The sequence below is a fragment of the Magnolia sinica genome, chromosome 7 (genome assembly GCF_029962835.1).
Source record: "Magnolia sinica isolate HGM2019 chromosome 7, MsV1, whole genome shotgun sequence".
NCBI classification, from domain to species: domain Eukaryota; kingdom Viridiplantae; phylum Streptophyta; class Magnoliopsida; order Magnoliales; family Magnoliaceae; genus Magnolia; species Magnolia sinica.
Genome location: NC_080579.1, coordinates 12,300,502 through 12,316,842, shown reverse-complemented (window position 1 = coordinate 12,316,842; position 16,341 = coordinate 12,300,502). Strand labels below are relative to the sequence as shown.

At 38.9% G+C, this 16,341-nt stretch overlaps 1 protein-coding gene across 4 annotated transcripts in view; it reads right to left on the bottom strand.

The window, feature by feature from the left end:
* Window positions 1–388: 388 nt before the first annotated feature.
* LOC131251072 (protein sym-1) overlaps window positions 389–16,341 on the bottom strand; it is a 30,935-nt gene continuing 14,982 nt past the window's right edge. The window contains exons 2-8 of one of the 4 annotated variants that reach the window (XM_058251569.1): window positions 15,598–15,685; window positions 10,463–10,557; window positions 8,743–8,815; window positions 8,539–8,631; window positions 7,501–7,587; window positions 5,328–5,408; window positions 389–577 (exon numbers count right to left, since the gene is read on the bottom strand). In XM_058251569.1, the coding sequence (XP_058107552.1) occupies window positions 5,328–5,408; window positions 7,501–7,587; window positions 8,539–8,631; window positions 8,743–8,815; window positions 10,463–10,557; window positions 15,598–15,685 (517 nt within the window). In that variant the 3' untranslated portion in view covers window positions 389–577. Of the gene's footprint in view, window positions 578–3,279; window positions 3,351–5,327; window positions 5,409–7,500; window positions 7,588–8,538; window positions 8,632–8,742; window positions 8,816–10,462; window positions 10,558–15,597; window positions 15,686–16,341 lie in introns of those variants that run through there. The other 3 variants (XM_058251568.1, XM_058251567.1, XM_058251570.1) reach the window with 3 other exon arrangements.

The window sequence follows — 16,341 nt, the reverse complement described above, 5'->3', positions numbered from 1 at the left end:
GGTACTGTACAATCTTCCCATCAACATCCCCCTTGTGCAGGAAATCAGTACCATTAAATCTGTAGGCCCCACCATGAAGATGACCATATTTCAAAAATCAGGCCGATGAGCGCACTAGGTGAGCCACACCTGTACATTGATTCCAACAATGTTGTCCACTTGATGAATGGATGGACGCAGTCTTTCTTCTGGGTAATCTCATAGTGGGTCCCACCATTTTGATGGTACTGATTTCCCACAGAAATGGCATGCTAAAGGAAAAGATGGTCTAGTTGGGTAGGTATCAGTTCTCATTACCGATACCGTACAGCCCGATACGGTTTGTAGCCCCCTCTGTATAATGAGAATGTAGTTTCCATACTTTCCAAACAAAACCCAATTCCAAAAAAAAAAAAAAAAAACCACTTGATTATTTAAAAATACGAAAACAAAAACAAAATTTTCACACCTGTTTGAAAAGAAAAAAAAAAAAATTTAAAAAGGAAAAGAAAAACAATCCGACTCTTTAAGTACCTGTTGTCAGTTGCCGGAGCTCTTCGAAGTCCAGTATTTTGTCTCCCAAGTCCTGTTCTAGATATTGAAAATCAAATATTAAACATGAATAAAATGATCTTATTTGGACTCTTTTTTTTCTTTAAAGGTGTGTTTGGTTGCATCAAATATCATGAAATTTCATGATAGTCCGTGATAAGTCTAATTTGGTGCAACATTTCATGATATTTCATGAAATTTGGTGCAAGCAAACGGTTCATAAGATGAAGAATGAGCATGCATGCATCAGATAATCGGGTGGTATGTCACATCTTAGTAGGTTGGAATATGAGGTTTGCTAGCCCCCACAAACAGCCATCTCCATGTTCGACATCACACGCAGCATGCCTGCTAAGCTGACATGGCCCACGCTTTGAAGGATGATATTAACCGATCTGGCAGGTCTACTTGCTCGTTGTATAGGGATGGCCCACCTGATGAGGTCACCTGTTTTTTATTATTATTATTATTTTTTTATTTTTTTTTTTGCATATATTCATCTTCAAAGTGGTGGGCACCTTAAGGCACCGATGAGATGTCCCACATACTTTCCAGGTTGGAACGTGTGCCACGAGTACAGGGGCATGCAAGACTCAAAAATCTTGGTTAAGATCACAATGACAACACGATCCCAACCATCCATTTACATCTGGCGTATGTTTTTTGGACCTTTTGTTGTAATTGTAGATTTCGTGGGCGACCAACCGTGTGGTTAGAATTTTCAATCAAAGAGATCATTGGAACCATGGGAAATCCAAGGTGTGATCGGTAGGGTGGATGATCCAGATCGATTTCTACATGATATAGTTGGAGCAAGCATGAAGATCACCTAGTGTGAAAGTCAGGCTAATCCAATCATATCAGTTGGACCACAACTGCATGTTGGGTCAGATCATTGTCTGTCAATTAATTTTGATGGTGTGGCGCACCTGATTACAAGATCAGCCAGATCTTCATGCCAGGTGATCTCCATGATGGAGCTGACCTTTTGCACAGTTCGGATGTCCGACAAAAGACACATTAGCAGGAAAAAATATGAAGAATATATTAAGCTTCTGGCACTTAGTAGTGGTTGTAAGTAGATTTCTTTGATGATCTATCATATAAGATAGTTCACCACCATTTTTTAAATGGTGGTAACTCTTTAACCATACAAATGGCTGGGACAACTTTGGATGGACCACCACCTGACATTAACATTGAGAACATGATATTCTCCATCCAATCTTGCCCTTGGAATTTAGACCGCTCGCTATCTTATTTCTAACCATCCATTGGATAGCCATCAATTGGATGGATAGAACTGGTTGATTGCTGTGATTTTACAGATACACTCCATAATGTGAACCACAATTTGGGTTGTTTTAATAGTTGAATGTGAGTTTGAAATGTGAGGAGATGAGCCACCAATTTTTTTACAATGATGGTGAATGGTAGGAATTTATCCTTCTTTTCATGGAGAGAAACGTATGGCTAACTTCTAAATTAACTAAATGCCCTTTATTTATATTAAAAACCCTTAATATGCCCTTTCATAATGCAAAGTTTTAGCACATCGAAAAGCTAATTGCCGATAGAAAATTTGCCCAAGGTCGAATGGCAATAGTGTAATGAATGATAGCTCATCACAAAGAAAATCATACCGTAGACAAAGTGTTGGGATCTTATTCACAAAAATCGACCTCATCATGCGAATCGAGCAATGTACATGAATGATGGCTCATCGACTAGGGACTCTCCTGGCAGTGGGTCTGGACCTAGTGACACTGTTACGATGATTCCTGTTTCTCATGACGACTACAAAAAGCATCTGCGAAAGAATATGAAGTTTGATTCAACAACCACCTCTTCAACCAATTTAGCCAATGCAAGTAATGCTCTAGTTGCATCCTCTGGTGTATCACTTTGGGTGATTGATTTTGGGGCCAAAGATTACATGACAAGTACACACCCCATGTTGCCTTTCCTTAATCATCTACACCTTGTTCTTCAATTTCCTTGGTCGATGGAGCCTCTTTTAAGGTTCGTAGTTGTGGAATGGTTTCCTAAAGTCACCACATCACTTCACCCCGTCTTATATGTCCCTATGTTTCCATTTCATCTTCTATCTGTAAGCCAAATCACATGGAATAACATTTTACCCATCCCATTGTGTTTTCCACAACCTCAACATCAAGGTAATGATTGGTGAGGGGCGTGAATTACATGGGCTATACTACTTTGAACCAGGGACTGTTGGAGCAGCTCTTAATGCGAAAGGAACACCATTGCGATGGCATTGCCGGTTAGGTCATCCATCTTTGGAATCTCTTAAGAGTTTAGTTCCTTCTTTGTTATTTGTTTCATCAACAAATTGTGAGGCTTGTCAATTAGCTAAGCATCATAGATTAGTGTTTCTTCCTAGTAGAGAGAATCAAAGTTTTACTCCTTTCACTTTAGTTCATTTTGACATGTGAGGGCTAATTCAGTTCCTAGTAATAACAATTTAAAGTATTTTGTTATCTTAATTAATGATTTTTCTCGTATGACATAGGTATTTATGATGAACAATTGAATCGAGATATTTACTGCATTTAAATCCTTTCATTCTGAAGTTTGAAATCAGTTTCAACAGGACATTCAGATTCTCCATTCTGATAATGCTTCTCAGTACCTATCCACTTCCTTACAGGACTATTGTTATCAGCCTGTATCATTCATCAAACTTCCTAATCGTATACTCAACAAAATGGAGTGTCAGAGAAAAAATCAGTACCTGTTGGATGTGAGCATGTCTCTTCTTACGCACATGAATGCCACCAAATGGTTTTGGAGTTTCCCTATTCATACCACACGTCATTTGATTAATTGGATGCCATCAAACGTTCTATACAGTAAAATTCCTCTCTGTTTTGTTTCCCAATTAATCGCCTTTTCCCTTCCCAGCTTCCATGTTTGGATGCACCACCTTTGTCCAAAAACTATGACCAAGGCCAGATAAGCTTGGCACAAGGGCAATCAAATACAGTTTTCTTGGATATTCACACACTCAAAAGGAGTGTCAATGCTTTGATCTTGTCAGTAAACACATCATTGTTAGTGCGGATGAGACATGTTTTGAGGATACGCCTTACTACTCCTCAGCTTCATGTGAGAGAGAGGGGGAGTCGTCCAACATCTAACTGAACAGCTCCTCAACCATCGGTAATCTCTTATGATCTATCTGGCAATACCTGTGGACAAGCAACAAGTACCTCCAGCGACCAGTCCAACCATGCCAAAATTTGACCCCACATCATCATCCTTGCCTGGGGGTCCTGCTTCCATTCCTTCAGATCTAGACCTTCCTATTGCTCTCCGGAAATGCACTCATTCGATATGCCTTTGGGGATGCTCCTGTACCTAACATCCTATTTCAAACTTTGTTTCTTATCATTGGCTAAGCTCATCCTTCCGTAAATATGCCATGTCCCTGTTATGTGTTACATTCCCTACTTTCACCATGATGCACCAGTTAATCCTGGTTAGCTAAAGGCCATGGAAGAGGAGATGGCTGCTATGCATTGTATTGGGATGTGGAAATTAGTCACAATCATCTCCTGGGAAGCAGACAGTAGGTTGTCAGTGGGTATGCACCATAAAATACCTTCCCAATGGATTGATTGAAAGTTAAAAGCTAGACTTGTTGCTAAAAGTTATACCCAGACCCAGGGGTTGAACTACAAGGAGACTCTCTCTAGTGGCAAAACTAAACTCTCTTCGAGTGTTGATTTCTATTGTAGCTAACAGGTCTTTGCCCTAATATTAGTTGGGTGTGAAAAATGCTTTCTTGCATGGTGACTCAGCCGAGGAAGTTTATATGTAGTAATCGCCTGAGTTTGTTGCTTAGAGTGAGTGGAAAGGTATGCAAACTTCAGAAGGCAATATATGGCGTGAAACAATCTCCCGGGGCCTGGTTTGAAGAGTTCAGGAAGGCCTTTGTCGACTTTTGGTTTCATAGGTGCCAAGTTGATCAGCCTGTATTTGTGAGGCATAGTTCCAAAGGGCCGGTGGTTATAATTGTTTATTTAGATGACATTTTTTTTAAATAAAAAGGTGACTGAATTTATTAAGAAACCGCCCAAGGGTGGGAAAGAATACAAAAGGCAATAGAAAAGTAAAAACCTAAAGCCCGAGCAAGGCTACGACGACACACGTCTAGGTCCTTGACCCGACCATCCAATCTGCGACCCAATACACTGCCTTGTGATAAATCCAATCTGCTGTTTGGAACTAAGAAATGTAGATGACATTATTATCATAAGAAGTGCCTAAGCAGGTACATCAGAAGTCAAAAGCCTATATCTAGAGGCAGTTTCAAACCAAGGATCTCGAACCTCTCTGATACTTCCTTAGGAGTTGTTAGATCTTGGTCAAGGATATACTCAACTTAGTGAAAGTATAGGTTTGATCTGTTGAAGGAGACCGGGATGTTGGGGTGGAGCCTAACAATAAATTATCTGATGATCAGTGAGAATTATTCGAAGATCCAGAAAAGTACAGAAAACCAGTAGGAAAGTTCATCTACATCCCTCCCTCCCTCCCTTGTTTGAGTTAATATCACAATAGAACGCGATATTTTGAGATCTGCCAAGATTTTCAAAATCTTGCAATAATATTGTTCAGTGTATTTCTCGTGATATTATCGTATGAATTTCAAAATCTCAGTGATGTTTGTCACATTGCCCCTGGCTACTTGTGTTATGTACACATAGAGATAGACCTGTTTATTCAACATGTATAAACCAATGGTATGGAGGAAAAGTGAGAGCATGCACCTATTTGGAAATAACTTCTTTGTGAGCTTTGAAAGACAGAATTACATTCCACGCTAGAGCAACGATGTTCGCTGCAAGAACCTGCCACCAACAAGAATTATAGTAGTTAACGGTTTGAAAACGATTGGGGAAGAAATATATAAAAATGGAGAGTCCGACTTCTTTGTCAGTGAACAAAGTGGAACTTCCCTATTATGCATGTAGTTTATACATGTGGGACCCATGGTTTCGTGATCCCTACCATTGAACCTGTCTCTCGTCATTGATGGCCCATGCCTAAGAAATCTCATCAATCAGATAACTCTAGCCTTTTGTTTGTTGCCATGCAAATACTTACTTAAGAAGACATACACCAACATCCACGTTGAAGGGGGAATGGGCCCCCAAGATAGGACGTGAATTGAATCACTATATGCCCATCCGTGCATATCGGGGCCATGGTTTGGTGATCCAAACACATTAATGTGATGGACTCTACTGCAAACGAGATGCCACGAAAATCTTTTGGATTGGAAGAACCTGACCCTTTGATCAGTGATCCACATAGATGGTTGAAAAAGGAGAAAAAGAAAAAAGAAAAAAAGATACAACAACGATCCAGGAAAATGCACAGATTGGATGGCTAGGATCTACCAATCTGGAGGAATTTTGGCAATCCCCCATTCATGATGGGATCCATAACATCAAGATTCTGGATCAATGAACCATGGGAACCACTAGTACGGGCTCATCCAATGAGGGTACTATTCACGGTCGCATATCTGAGCATATACGTGTTTGGACACATGCATATAATTTCCATATGGTTTGCAAGGCATCAATATTTCATGTTGGACAGTAAAACCTCACTGGACACTTGAAAATGAGAACTTCCCATACCTGTATGGAACAGGAGAAAAGCAATGGAAGAATTCTTAATTTTGGTTCTACGTGGTGCACTAGCCACTGATATGCTTCGATAAAATGTACCGATTCAATCATGAATGTTTGTGTATTTAGATGAATGCATACATGTGTAAATGCAGTATGGCTTGAATAATTGGCTGGTCTGCTCAGAGGGCGGAGTCCAATCTGACTTAACAGACCGTATGGCTTGAATAATTGGCTAGTGGACTGGGCTGGGCAATTGACAAGCATCTAGGTAGTCCAGCCATCAGGTGGACTACACATGTCTATCCATGCAAGTCATTATATCAGTAGAATGCATGTATGTACATAAAGCGTGTTCATCTAAACTAGACATGGTTTGCAAGTCTCCTGGCCTGGTGCAATTTATTCGGACACTTGAAAACGGCATGCCCGGCACACACTGGTACCAAACACGAAAAAGCCTAATAAGAGCAAACTTTCCCTTTCCCCTTTTCTTGCAATTTCGTTGTAGTTATTACACTTCCACACATAGATGTATGACTCTCTATCTCTCAGCAAGAAGGAATGTATTTACATACACAATGTGCATGCATACAATTATGGCTACAACTTGGGTCCAACGACCCAACACCGAGTTCAGGCAGGTTGGGTTGTCAAGGTCTTAGGGTTGGGTTTGGGCCGAGCAAATTTGGGTTGGGTTAGGTCAGATGGGGAATAATCACACATATTTGGGTCTGGTTGAGTCGTGTATAGAGGACTGCAGGTTGGGTTCAGGTTGGGCACCTTGGGTTGGAATTTGGGTCAGGCTGAGTTCTAGGTTGGCTCCTCTTGAGACAAGGGCAGGTTGACCCTCAACCCAACGCAACCCGCCAAAATTGCATCTGTATATACAACATGATATGGCTTCAAAGAGTGATAGCTTATATTGAATGTTGTAGAAGCTGGCCAGCACTTGAAGATTGGAATGCATGACTCTTGATGCATGTCTGTCTATTGCTGTATTCATGAATGCATGTTTGTATATGCAAGAATAAGTGTGTATAAAGAATGCATGCATGCCGTATCTGATGTGGTTAGGTTGTATTTTCGCTCAAGATTTGGCATTCGTATACGTATTATGTGTATGCATGCATACAATAAACACCCACTTGCAGAACAATGATTTATATTTGACATGGGCCCATATCATACTTACATTTGTTCGTGAAAGTTGTAACTGCAATCTTTCCATATTTTAAAAATAAAAAACCCAGGAACTTTCAAGAAAACCAATTGTGCAAGATAGAAATGTCATCGTACAAACCTGAAATTGCTGCGGAACGAACCGGAAATTTAGAAACTGGAATGGGATCCACAATTGCCAATTTGCCACCACAGAAGAAAACCACTCCTATGAATAACAAAGATCAAACAAAATGTAGCCAAGTAAGACAGCCCTGCAATGGCAACCTTGAGGAAATAGGTTCTCACCCTGCATGCCAATGTGGCACATCCAATAAACAGGCTGCTTGTCAAATGCTCTCATAATGTATCTTTCATGGCCTGAAAATCAAGCAGTCCAGTCATGAGGTGGGCCACATGTATGTCAAATGTGGACCATCAATTCACACATTTTGACCAACCATTTTTCTCATGCACAATGCATCTGTGATTGAGCCTGATTTCAGGCCATGAGTCATAACACATGCATGGTGGGGCAGGCCTACCTGGTGAATGGCCGGGATACCATCACATTTTTCAAGAATATAAGAAAGAGAAATGCCCCAGTGCTCCTAGTTGCATTGGGCCACTTAGACAGTCCAACCCATGATCCAGACTGCTCAAATAGGTCCAAGGCACATTCCATAGGCTACCATGCAAATGTCATATCAATCTCACAAATATTAACCATTTAATCAATGGGGTTTAATTTGGACAGTCAAGACTGTATACACAAAAATAGGTCCAATCAATAATTTGACCCATCTATTTGTTAGGGCCCATTATGGATTGCTTATAACTACGAAGATTTACTTCTATTAGGCACTGATAACCATTCCATCCATGGCTTGTCAAAGGGATGGCTGTAAAGGAAAAAATGTCAAATCAAGGATGGATTGGATCATCTGATCGGTGTGATTTTTTTTCTGAGCAGTCCATTTATTGGGTTCTGGACTTAATAGACAGTTCAGATCGATTGATTGGTCTATCCATGTCAACCGATGCAACTAGGAGCACTATAACTTATATAGTGCTCTGAGAGTGTTGGAGGATTTCTCTACAAGAAATACAGTACTTATACACAGAATTTGCTTGAGAAGATAAAAGAAGGGAAAAAAAGAAAAACGGATAGAAACTTCACCTGTCGGAGCTTTGGCATTATTTGGGATGGTCTTCCCTCTAGTGTTAGAAGGCAAGATAAGAAGACTCCAATGAAGATAGGAGAGAAAAGGAACTGCACAGAAGCTGAGGCTATGTTCAAAATATCACAACAGTTTTTAGGTAGAATTGAACCCACAAACCAAGGGGTAAATATGTAATTTGACCGACAAAGAGAGAGGCTTACCTGATCAAGCAAAAGGCGCAAGAATGCACCAGGTCCTCCTGGCATGGTCACCACATTGCTCAAGTAAAAATACCTAAAAATCCCACGAAATAAGGTTTTTATTAATTCAATTTCAGAAGCTCTGGATTATGGGCTCATCATGGAATCAGATCTCTATCATGAGAGGAATTACCAGGTCCTGATGCCTTAGGACATTAAATGTCCTGATGTGCCAGTACGAGAAAGTGGGCTTTGCAGATCCAGAATGTTGATCTTATGGGGCTCACCATGAACAGATTATGCACGGAAAGTCTCCAAGATTGGAAGATCCTAACCGTTTGTTATCAGATGGTTATTATAATTTATTTATTTTTTTTTAAAAAAAAAGGAACCAACATTTTGAAGAAAAGGATCAAGATTGAACGGCTAGGATATTTTGATCTGGATTTTTTTTTTTTTTTTTTGGGGGCTCATTATGTCAGCAGCCTAGAATAGGTCAACAAACCATGGGCCCAATGGCAAAACAAGCACATCAAGACACTATGCATGTCAAGTTGATATTCCTCCAACTCGGTGAAGCAAGGAGAAAAGATAAAGGGGGAAAAAAGAAAAAAAAGAAAAAAAGAAAAGGAGAAGTCATAACCAACAACTGGTTGAAATTTTGTAATACCAAATGAATTGGAAGTGCAAGAAAGTGCCTGTTTGCATGCAAGCAATGCCAATCAAATTGGAAAGGAACAACCTCGGACTCTCTCTCTCTCTCTCTCTCTCTCTCTCTCTCTCTCTCTCTCTCTCTCGGGGAAAGAAAATCAATTGAAAAAGGTGGTGTCTTTTGACCTGTTTCTAAGTCGGTCTGGGTGTTTTGGAGAAAGCAAACATCTTTTTGCATTCAAAACCTTTACTACGAAAAATCCAAAAAGGTCGGATTTTCCTATGCTCCAAACATTTCCTAAATGTCTGACCCCAAATTACTTCTTTTTGAAGAAGTAATTACTTTTCTGAACAAAACATTAAGTAATTTGGGCTCAGAAAAGTAATTACTTTTCTGAGCCCAAATTACATGGACTCGTTACAAAAAAAAAAAAACTCGTGGAAATAATCAGAGTTCAATCCAATTTTATTATTCTAAACAACTTTTGCATTTAATAACATAATACTCTTCCATGTGAGAAAATATTACATTAACATTTGCCTTGCATCATCTGCTTCAGATAGAAACAAACACCAGAATTGATTTGTACATTCAGGTGCACTACATTGCAATTGGAACAAATAGGCAGTCCACATCGTCAATCTGGACTGTCAATGCAGTCCAGCCTCTTTGTAGGCCGCCTTAAAAGACCAAGCTGATTAGATGATCCTAACCATCTGATAGTAGCATGAAAATAGATCCAGCCATCAATATGATTCATCCAATTGGTAGGACCCATTTTTGATTGCTTATGGCTCCAAATAACCCCTTCAATCAATTGATGCTATCCCATCTATGGCTTGAAGAAGAAACGTGGAGATAGAGAAAATGGCAACACTTGAACTGTTAGGATCATCCATCAACATGATTTTCTGCATAGTGGTCCATGAAGAGTAGGTGGATGATATAAGCAGCCCGGAATGATGATATGGACTGCTCAATTGCTCGGAGAGCACCTTGTTGTACTGTCACTTCCCTATCGGTATAGCCATTACTGGAATTCATCTCCAACTTTCAAATACAACAATTGCATAGATTTAGAATCATTACCAAAAATGCAATGTGGGACCAACCAACACAAATCCCAAGAAAGTGAATAGAAATGTTCGCTTCAAGTCCAATGTTGGCACCCGATCAATTAAAAGCTGTCAGTATACAAAATAGAGGATGAGTTGTGATATTAAACGCTTAAAAGAGTAAGAAGATGCAACAAGTGGTTTTGTATAGTTAACAAACATTGGCTGTAAGACAAGTTCTTAATCTTCTTCTTTTTCTTTTTTTCCTTTCTTTTCTTTTCCTTTTTTCTTCATTAAACAGTTAAATATAAAAATGAAATAAAGAATGCATTCACAGGCAATAAAAGGGAGATGGTGAAAAGTAAGCATCATCCGGGTATCACTGTTTAATAGTTTCCACTTCCTAGCCTAAGTCTATTTGACCCTTTTGTCATGCATGCGGACACATACACATACACACAGGGTTATACTAAGTGAGTATGACCACACATGAACGGACATTCTTTCCACTTTGGAAGATAGAATGATCAATATGCAAAGACTGCATGGTTATATTAGGAGAGAGTTTGACCATGCAATATAGGCAAATGCTCGTGGATGTTTACATCTTGAGATGAAAGAAAGGAAGTGAAATTAATAGGTGTCCAAGAATAAGATGGTGGAATTTAAAAGGAGGGAAAGCAATGATATTCTGAATAAAATTGATTAAAAACAGAAATTGGAATATTGAGTAGGTTTGTCAACCGGTCGGGTCCTAGAGTTCTGGGACCTGGGCTGATCATGTTGGGGTCCTTTCGGTTCCAAGTCTTGTTGTGAAGGACCTAGATCCAGAATGTTCCAGATCTGATTGGGTTCAGGTACCATCAGGTCTTTGGACCTTGGTTTTGAGTCAGGCCAAGGTCAAATAAAGGCATTTACATCATGGGGCCACCTAAATGATGGATTAGATAACACATACATGAGCCACTTTTACACATTCTTGGAGTAAATGGCCTATCTTACATGCATATGGCTTGATCCATTTTCTAAACAGGTCCGAGGTATTGGACCAGGACCCGTTAAAATCGGGGTCCATCTAGTACCCACGGGTCTAGGTACCCATTGACAGCCTTAATGTTGAGAAAGATGTGAATGTTATGTGGTGCATTAAGAAAGTTGCCAAAAGAAGTTCTAGGAGTACACGAAAAACCATTCTTATAAGGAAACTTGGTGGTTGAATGATGAGGTCCAAAAATCTATTAGCAAGAAACAATCATGTTATGAGGCTTGGCAAGGGACTAATAAAGAAATTTTAGAAGAAGAAACAAATGCCAAAAAGAAAGTATGCCAAGAGAGGCAACTGAGGCTGAACTTAAGGCATATGATGATTTGTACAACTGATTGGGGGTGAGAAGGTAAGAAAGATGTCTTCAAACTCACGAAAATTAAGGAGAGGAAGTGTAGCGACCTAGATAATGTTGGATGCATTCAGAACGATGACGGAGGATATTGGTTAAGGGCATGGTTCTAAATATCAATATCGGGGGGTGTATCAGCCCAGCCAAAAAACGATACAATAGGGGCACCACATATTGCTATCAGACCATTTCAGCCGATATTGGTCATTTTCTTTTTTTAGCCAAAGAATTAAGGAGAATATCAGGTAAAGAGAGAAAAATGAGACATTCAAGAATCCATCCTCCTTTTTGTGTGTGTGTGTGTGTGTGTGTGTGTGTGTGTGTGTGTGTGTGTGTGTATTTTGCACATGCATATAATGGTGTATTAGACCATTCTTTGATAAGAATGTGATCTGTCAATTTGACCTATTAGAAGTTAACTAAATGGGCCCTAATTGAACACAAATCAAGCATGATTTAGTGATTAAGGCCCATTGCATTGAAATACAACAAAAAGAAGATGAAAACATGAAAAAAGAAAGTGAAGGTTTACCCTTTCTTTTGATTTTTCCCATAATGATCCACTTTGCTTGGATTTGTCAAATGCCACTCAAATCATTTGTTTTGATCCCAAAATAGGACTAGATCTCACCTAACATGATTTTCTAAGCTTCCTCCATGGTTTAAATAAAAAAAGAAGAGGAAACATGAGTAAAATTTTGAATAAAATAAAAAAATTGGGCCTTTGTGGGTGTATTGGCCTATATCGGTCCGTATCAATGCCGATATGGCCCATTTTTTAAAGGCTAGGCCAATTTGGTCTCGTATTGTATCCAATTTTGTCAAATGGCATAAGCAATCCTATGAGACCCAGGGAGGTTGTGCACTTATGCGATTGCATAACCTCCCAAACATTTTATTTTATCGAGAAATGAAAAATTCAAGGAAAATTGAGAAAAAATGAAATTTTGTGTAAAAATACTACAAGTATATAGAATTGTTTTTTATAGTTTTATTAGACTATTAGACTAACAATTCAACTAACAACTACTCAAATAAATGCATATACTAAAAAATGTGAAAAAACATATAAATAATATTGATGGCATTTTAAGAGAGAATGGGAATAATAGTGTGTGTAAGAGACTTAAAAGACTAAAGAGATTGAGAGATGAGAACATTAGAGAGAGAGAGAGAGAGAGAGAGAGAGAGAGAGTTGTGGAAATATGGGGGTGAAAAGGTGAGAGAAAATGAATGTGGAAAAAAGTTCCAACTGTAAAAAGAAAAAAAGCTATGCTATGGGTGTGATGGCATAACCACATATGGCTTATGCGGTCGGCTGGTCACAAACTTCTCTGTGCAACCATATAAGCCCCAATGGCACAATAACTGCATATGGCACCATGGTATATGGTGTCTACTAGTCCAGAATGGCATATGCGATGGCATAATCCCTTATGCCATCACGTATGACAACACTGATTGTATCAAAAAAAAATAAAAAATGACACGACATGGCCATATCGGCCGATACGATACCGATATTGAAAACTATGGTTAAGGGTGAAGAGATGAATAAAAGGTAGAGAAGTTATTTCCAAAAACCTATTAACAAACAACCACTTTGAGAGTTTAAGGATAGGGGGAATCATAAACTCAAATGAGGCCTGAGAACATAGATACGTTCGCACGATCAGGATACTTGAACTGAAAGAAACATTTAGAAAGATGAAGTTAGAAAAAGCCTTAGGACCAGATGGTATACCAAGAGGGTTTGGAAGTGCAAGGGAGATATTAGCTTATTTTGTTTTCTTTTTTAAGGTGATTAGCATATTTTGGTTTACTAAGTTGTTCAACGAGCTTGCAAGAAAAAACAAAATATCAAATTTATGGAGAAAAAGTACTGTGGTACCTATTTACAAGAATAAAGGAGACATACAAATCTGCATTATCGTGGGATTAAACTTATGAACAAGGCATTAAAAAACGGTTACATAATGGCTGTACGGTTACGGTGGTAACCATTACACGTTATGGGGCCATAACAGTTGTTACATTAAAAAAATGGCCTGCAATGATCCTATATGGAACCAAAAACAGTTTTTGTATGTGTGTGTGTGTGTAATGGTTATTATGGCCCTTATTGTTACGGTAATGACAGTGGCCGTTATCGCCACCATTACCATTATGGAATACCTTGCTTACGAGTTATACAATCATACTATGAAATTTTGGGAGAAAGTAATTGAGCGAAGATTAAGGCATGGGACATGTATTAGAAAATGAAATAAGCCTTTTCGGCATCATCATTCCAAAATTTTACGAGTCATACCGTGAAACTTCGGAAGAAAGGTTTTGAGCAACTAATTGGGGCCAGTTATTTGTAGAATGGAACTTCACGAGGGAATTTATGATTGGGTGGTGGCAGTGGACTTTTTAGGAATAATCTAAAGGAGTCTCTTTTCGAGCTTTCCCATGATTATGGCTTTCCAATTCAAATGAAACAAGGATGATTCAATCCTGTTTATCAAAACATGTGGGTGCAACAAGTGTGTAGAGGATACATTGACTGAAATCAATGTAGGAATACGTTAGATAAGCTTTAGAATCCTGCGAGCAGCTCACTAGTGGATTGACCAAAACCCCGACTAGAAGAGACCCACGAGCGGCTCAGCAGGATCAAGCATAAACTTACAGCAAATTAGCCACTCTTCCTAGAAATTTAGGGAGAAAACTCATCATTTCTTTTGTGAAATCAAAATCAATCAACTATATTATTAAAATTCTGAGATTACATACATATTTAATTGCTTAGTACTCAAGCTAACAAAATCCTATGCTATGCTAACTCTTGTCACAACCATACAAACTCTCAGAATATTGACTATAACTCAAACGATATCGAAATTACATGACCTTGGACTCATTGGAAAGCTAACTCAATTGACTTTAGCTTAAGCAATACTGGAATTACATGATCTTGGGTTCATTGGAAAGCTAAGTCGATGGGCTTTAAAACTGGAACAATTTCACAACGCTTCAACATCATTTGATGCCCCCAAAAGTGAACCACAAAGTGAGTAGCAGAAATACTAAGGGAGACTTTAACTCTGCCTAGATAACTAAAAAGTGGGAGAAAATCCTTCCAAGGAAACTATGCCGAGTTGGGAGTCATTCAACTATAGGACTTCTCATGTGGGAACAACAATGGTGGCCCACTCCTCATGTAATCATAATCACTGGTCTCCAGGGTACAAATTAATGACCCACATACTATGGGCTGCAAATATAGGCCTCAGAGGATCAAGATAAGGTACTGCTCGTGATCAACGGTGGAGAATGATTTCCCCCATGCCAATTACATCAAGGACAAATATGGGCCTCGGAGGGTCAAGAGATCATGGGTTGTTCGATGATCAACAGTGGAGAACAATTTGACCCCATGCCAGTTACATGAAGGGTGCTTTTGAATGGTCAAAGATATTGTAAGGCTCTTGGTTCTGGTTATGAACAGAATGAAATAGATTCGAAAATCACTGTTGATATTATAGCCCCAAGGAAACCTCCATGGTTGGTTTGGCATTGGTGGAAGTTTTCTACATAATTCCTTCCATCAATAAAATTCAGTGGTAGTGTCCAACTTAGCCAAAACCAAAAACAAACAAACAAAAAAAAAAAGGAACAAAAAAAAATATCAACCTAACTTTGCAAAAGCAAAAAAAAGAAAACATAAACAAGCAACATATACACAAGAGTTCAAGGAACAAAACATGCATTGAAGGAAAAAAAATACCTGGCAAATTGAGTCCCCAATGAAAGTTAATAATGCAGACGTCAAAGCTTTTGTGAGCACTGGATACTTCTCAAGAGCTACCAAATACCTGAAAAAGATTACATAATATAGTTGATGTGCTAATCCTTTTACTCTAAAATAGAAAATTTTCAATAGGGTTGTTCCATATAGACCGGATACGTCTTGTAAACAATAGAATAGATCTTATGGTTGTTCCATATAGAAATAAACCTTTAAGACACAATGATAAATACTGTTAATTGGACGAGCACAACAAGACATGCAGGTAAAAGACAAGCCAAAAGGATAAGAGTGACTCTCTCACCAAACTCTCGGAAGCTTATTGGTGACTGTGTATCTCACAAGTCACAACATATGGCAAGAAGAAAATTCAATTTTAGATGATAACTCCTAGATCCCATTAACAATGAACGAAATTCTCCAGACTTTCCACAGCTCTAAATCTTGTGACAAAACCCACTTAATTACACTTTGTGAGTTGCGTTTCTATTATAAAAAATCAATAGCTAGAAAAATGCAAAGTGAGGAGCCACGATCCTTCTCTAACACCCTAGATTCCACTTCATTCCAATATTTGTGCTCATCAGACAAGAAAAATGCCATCTTAGCATTTGCCTTTTCATACTAAGAAATCCACTTGTTCCTAATGGGCCCACTTCCCTATCGAGCATAAACCAGAGTTCCCAATAACTAGGTCATGGATATTACCACTAGATCATCAGC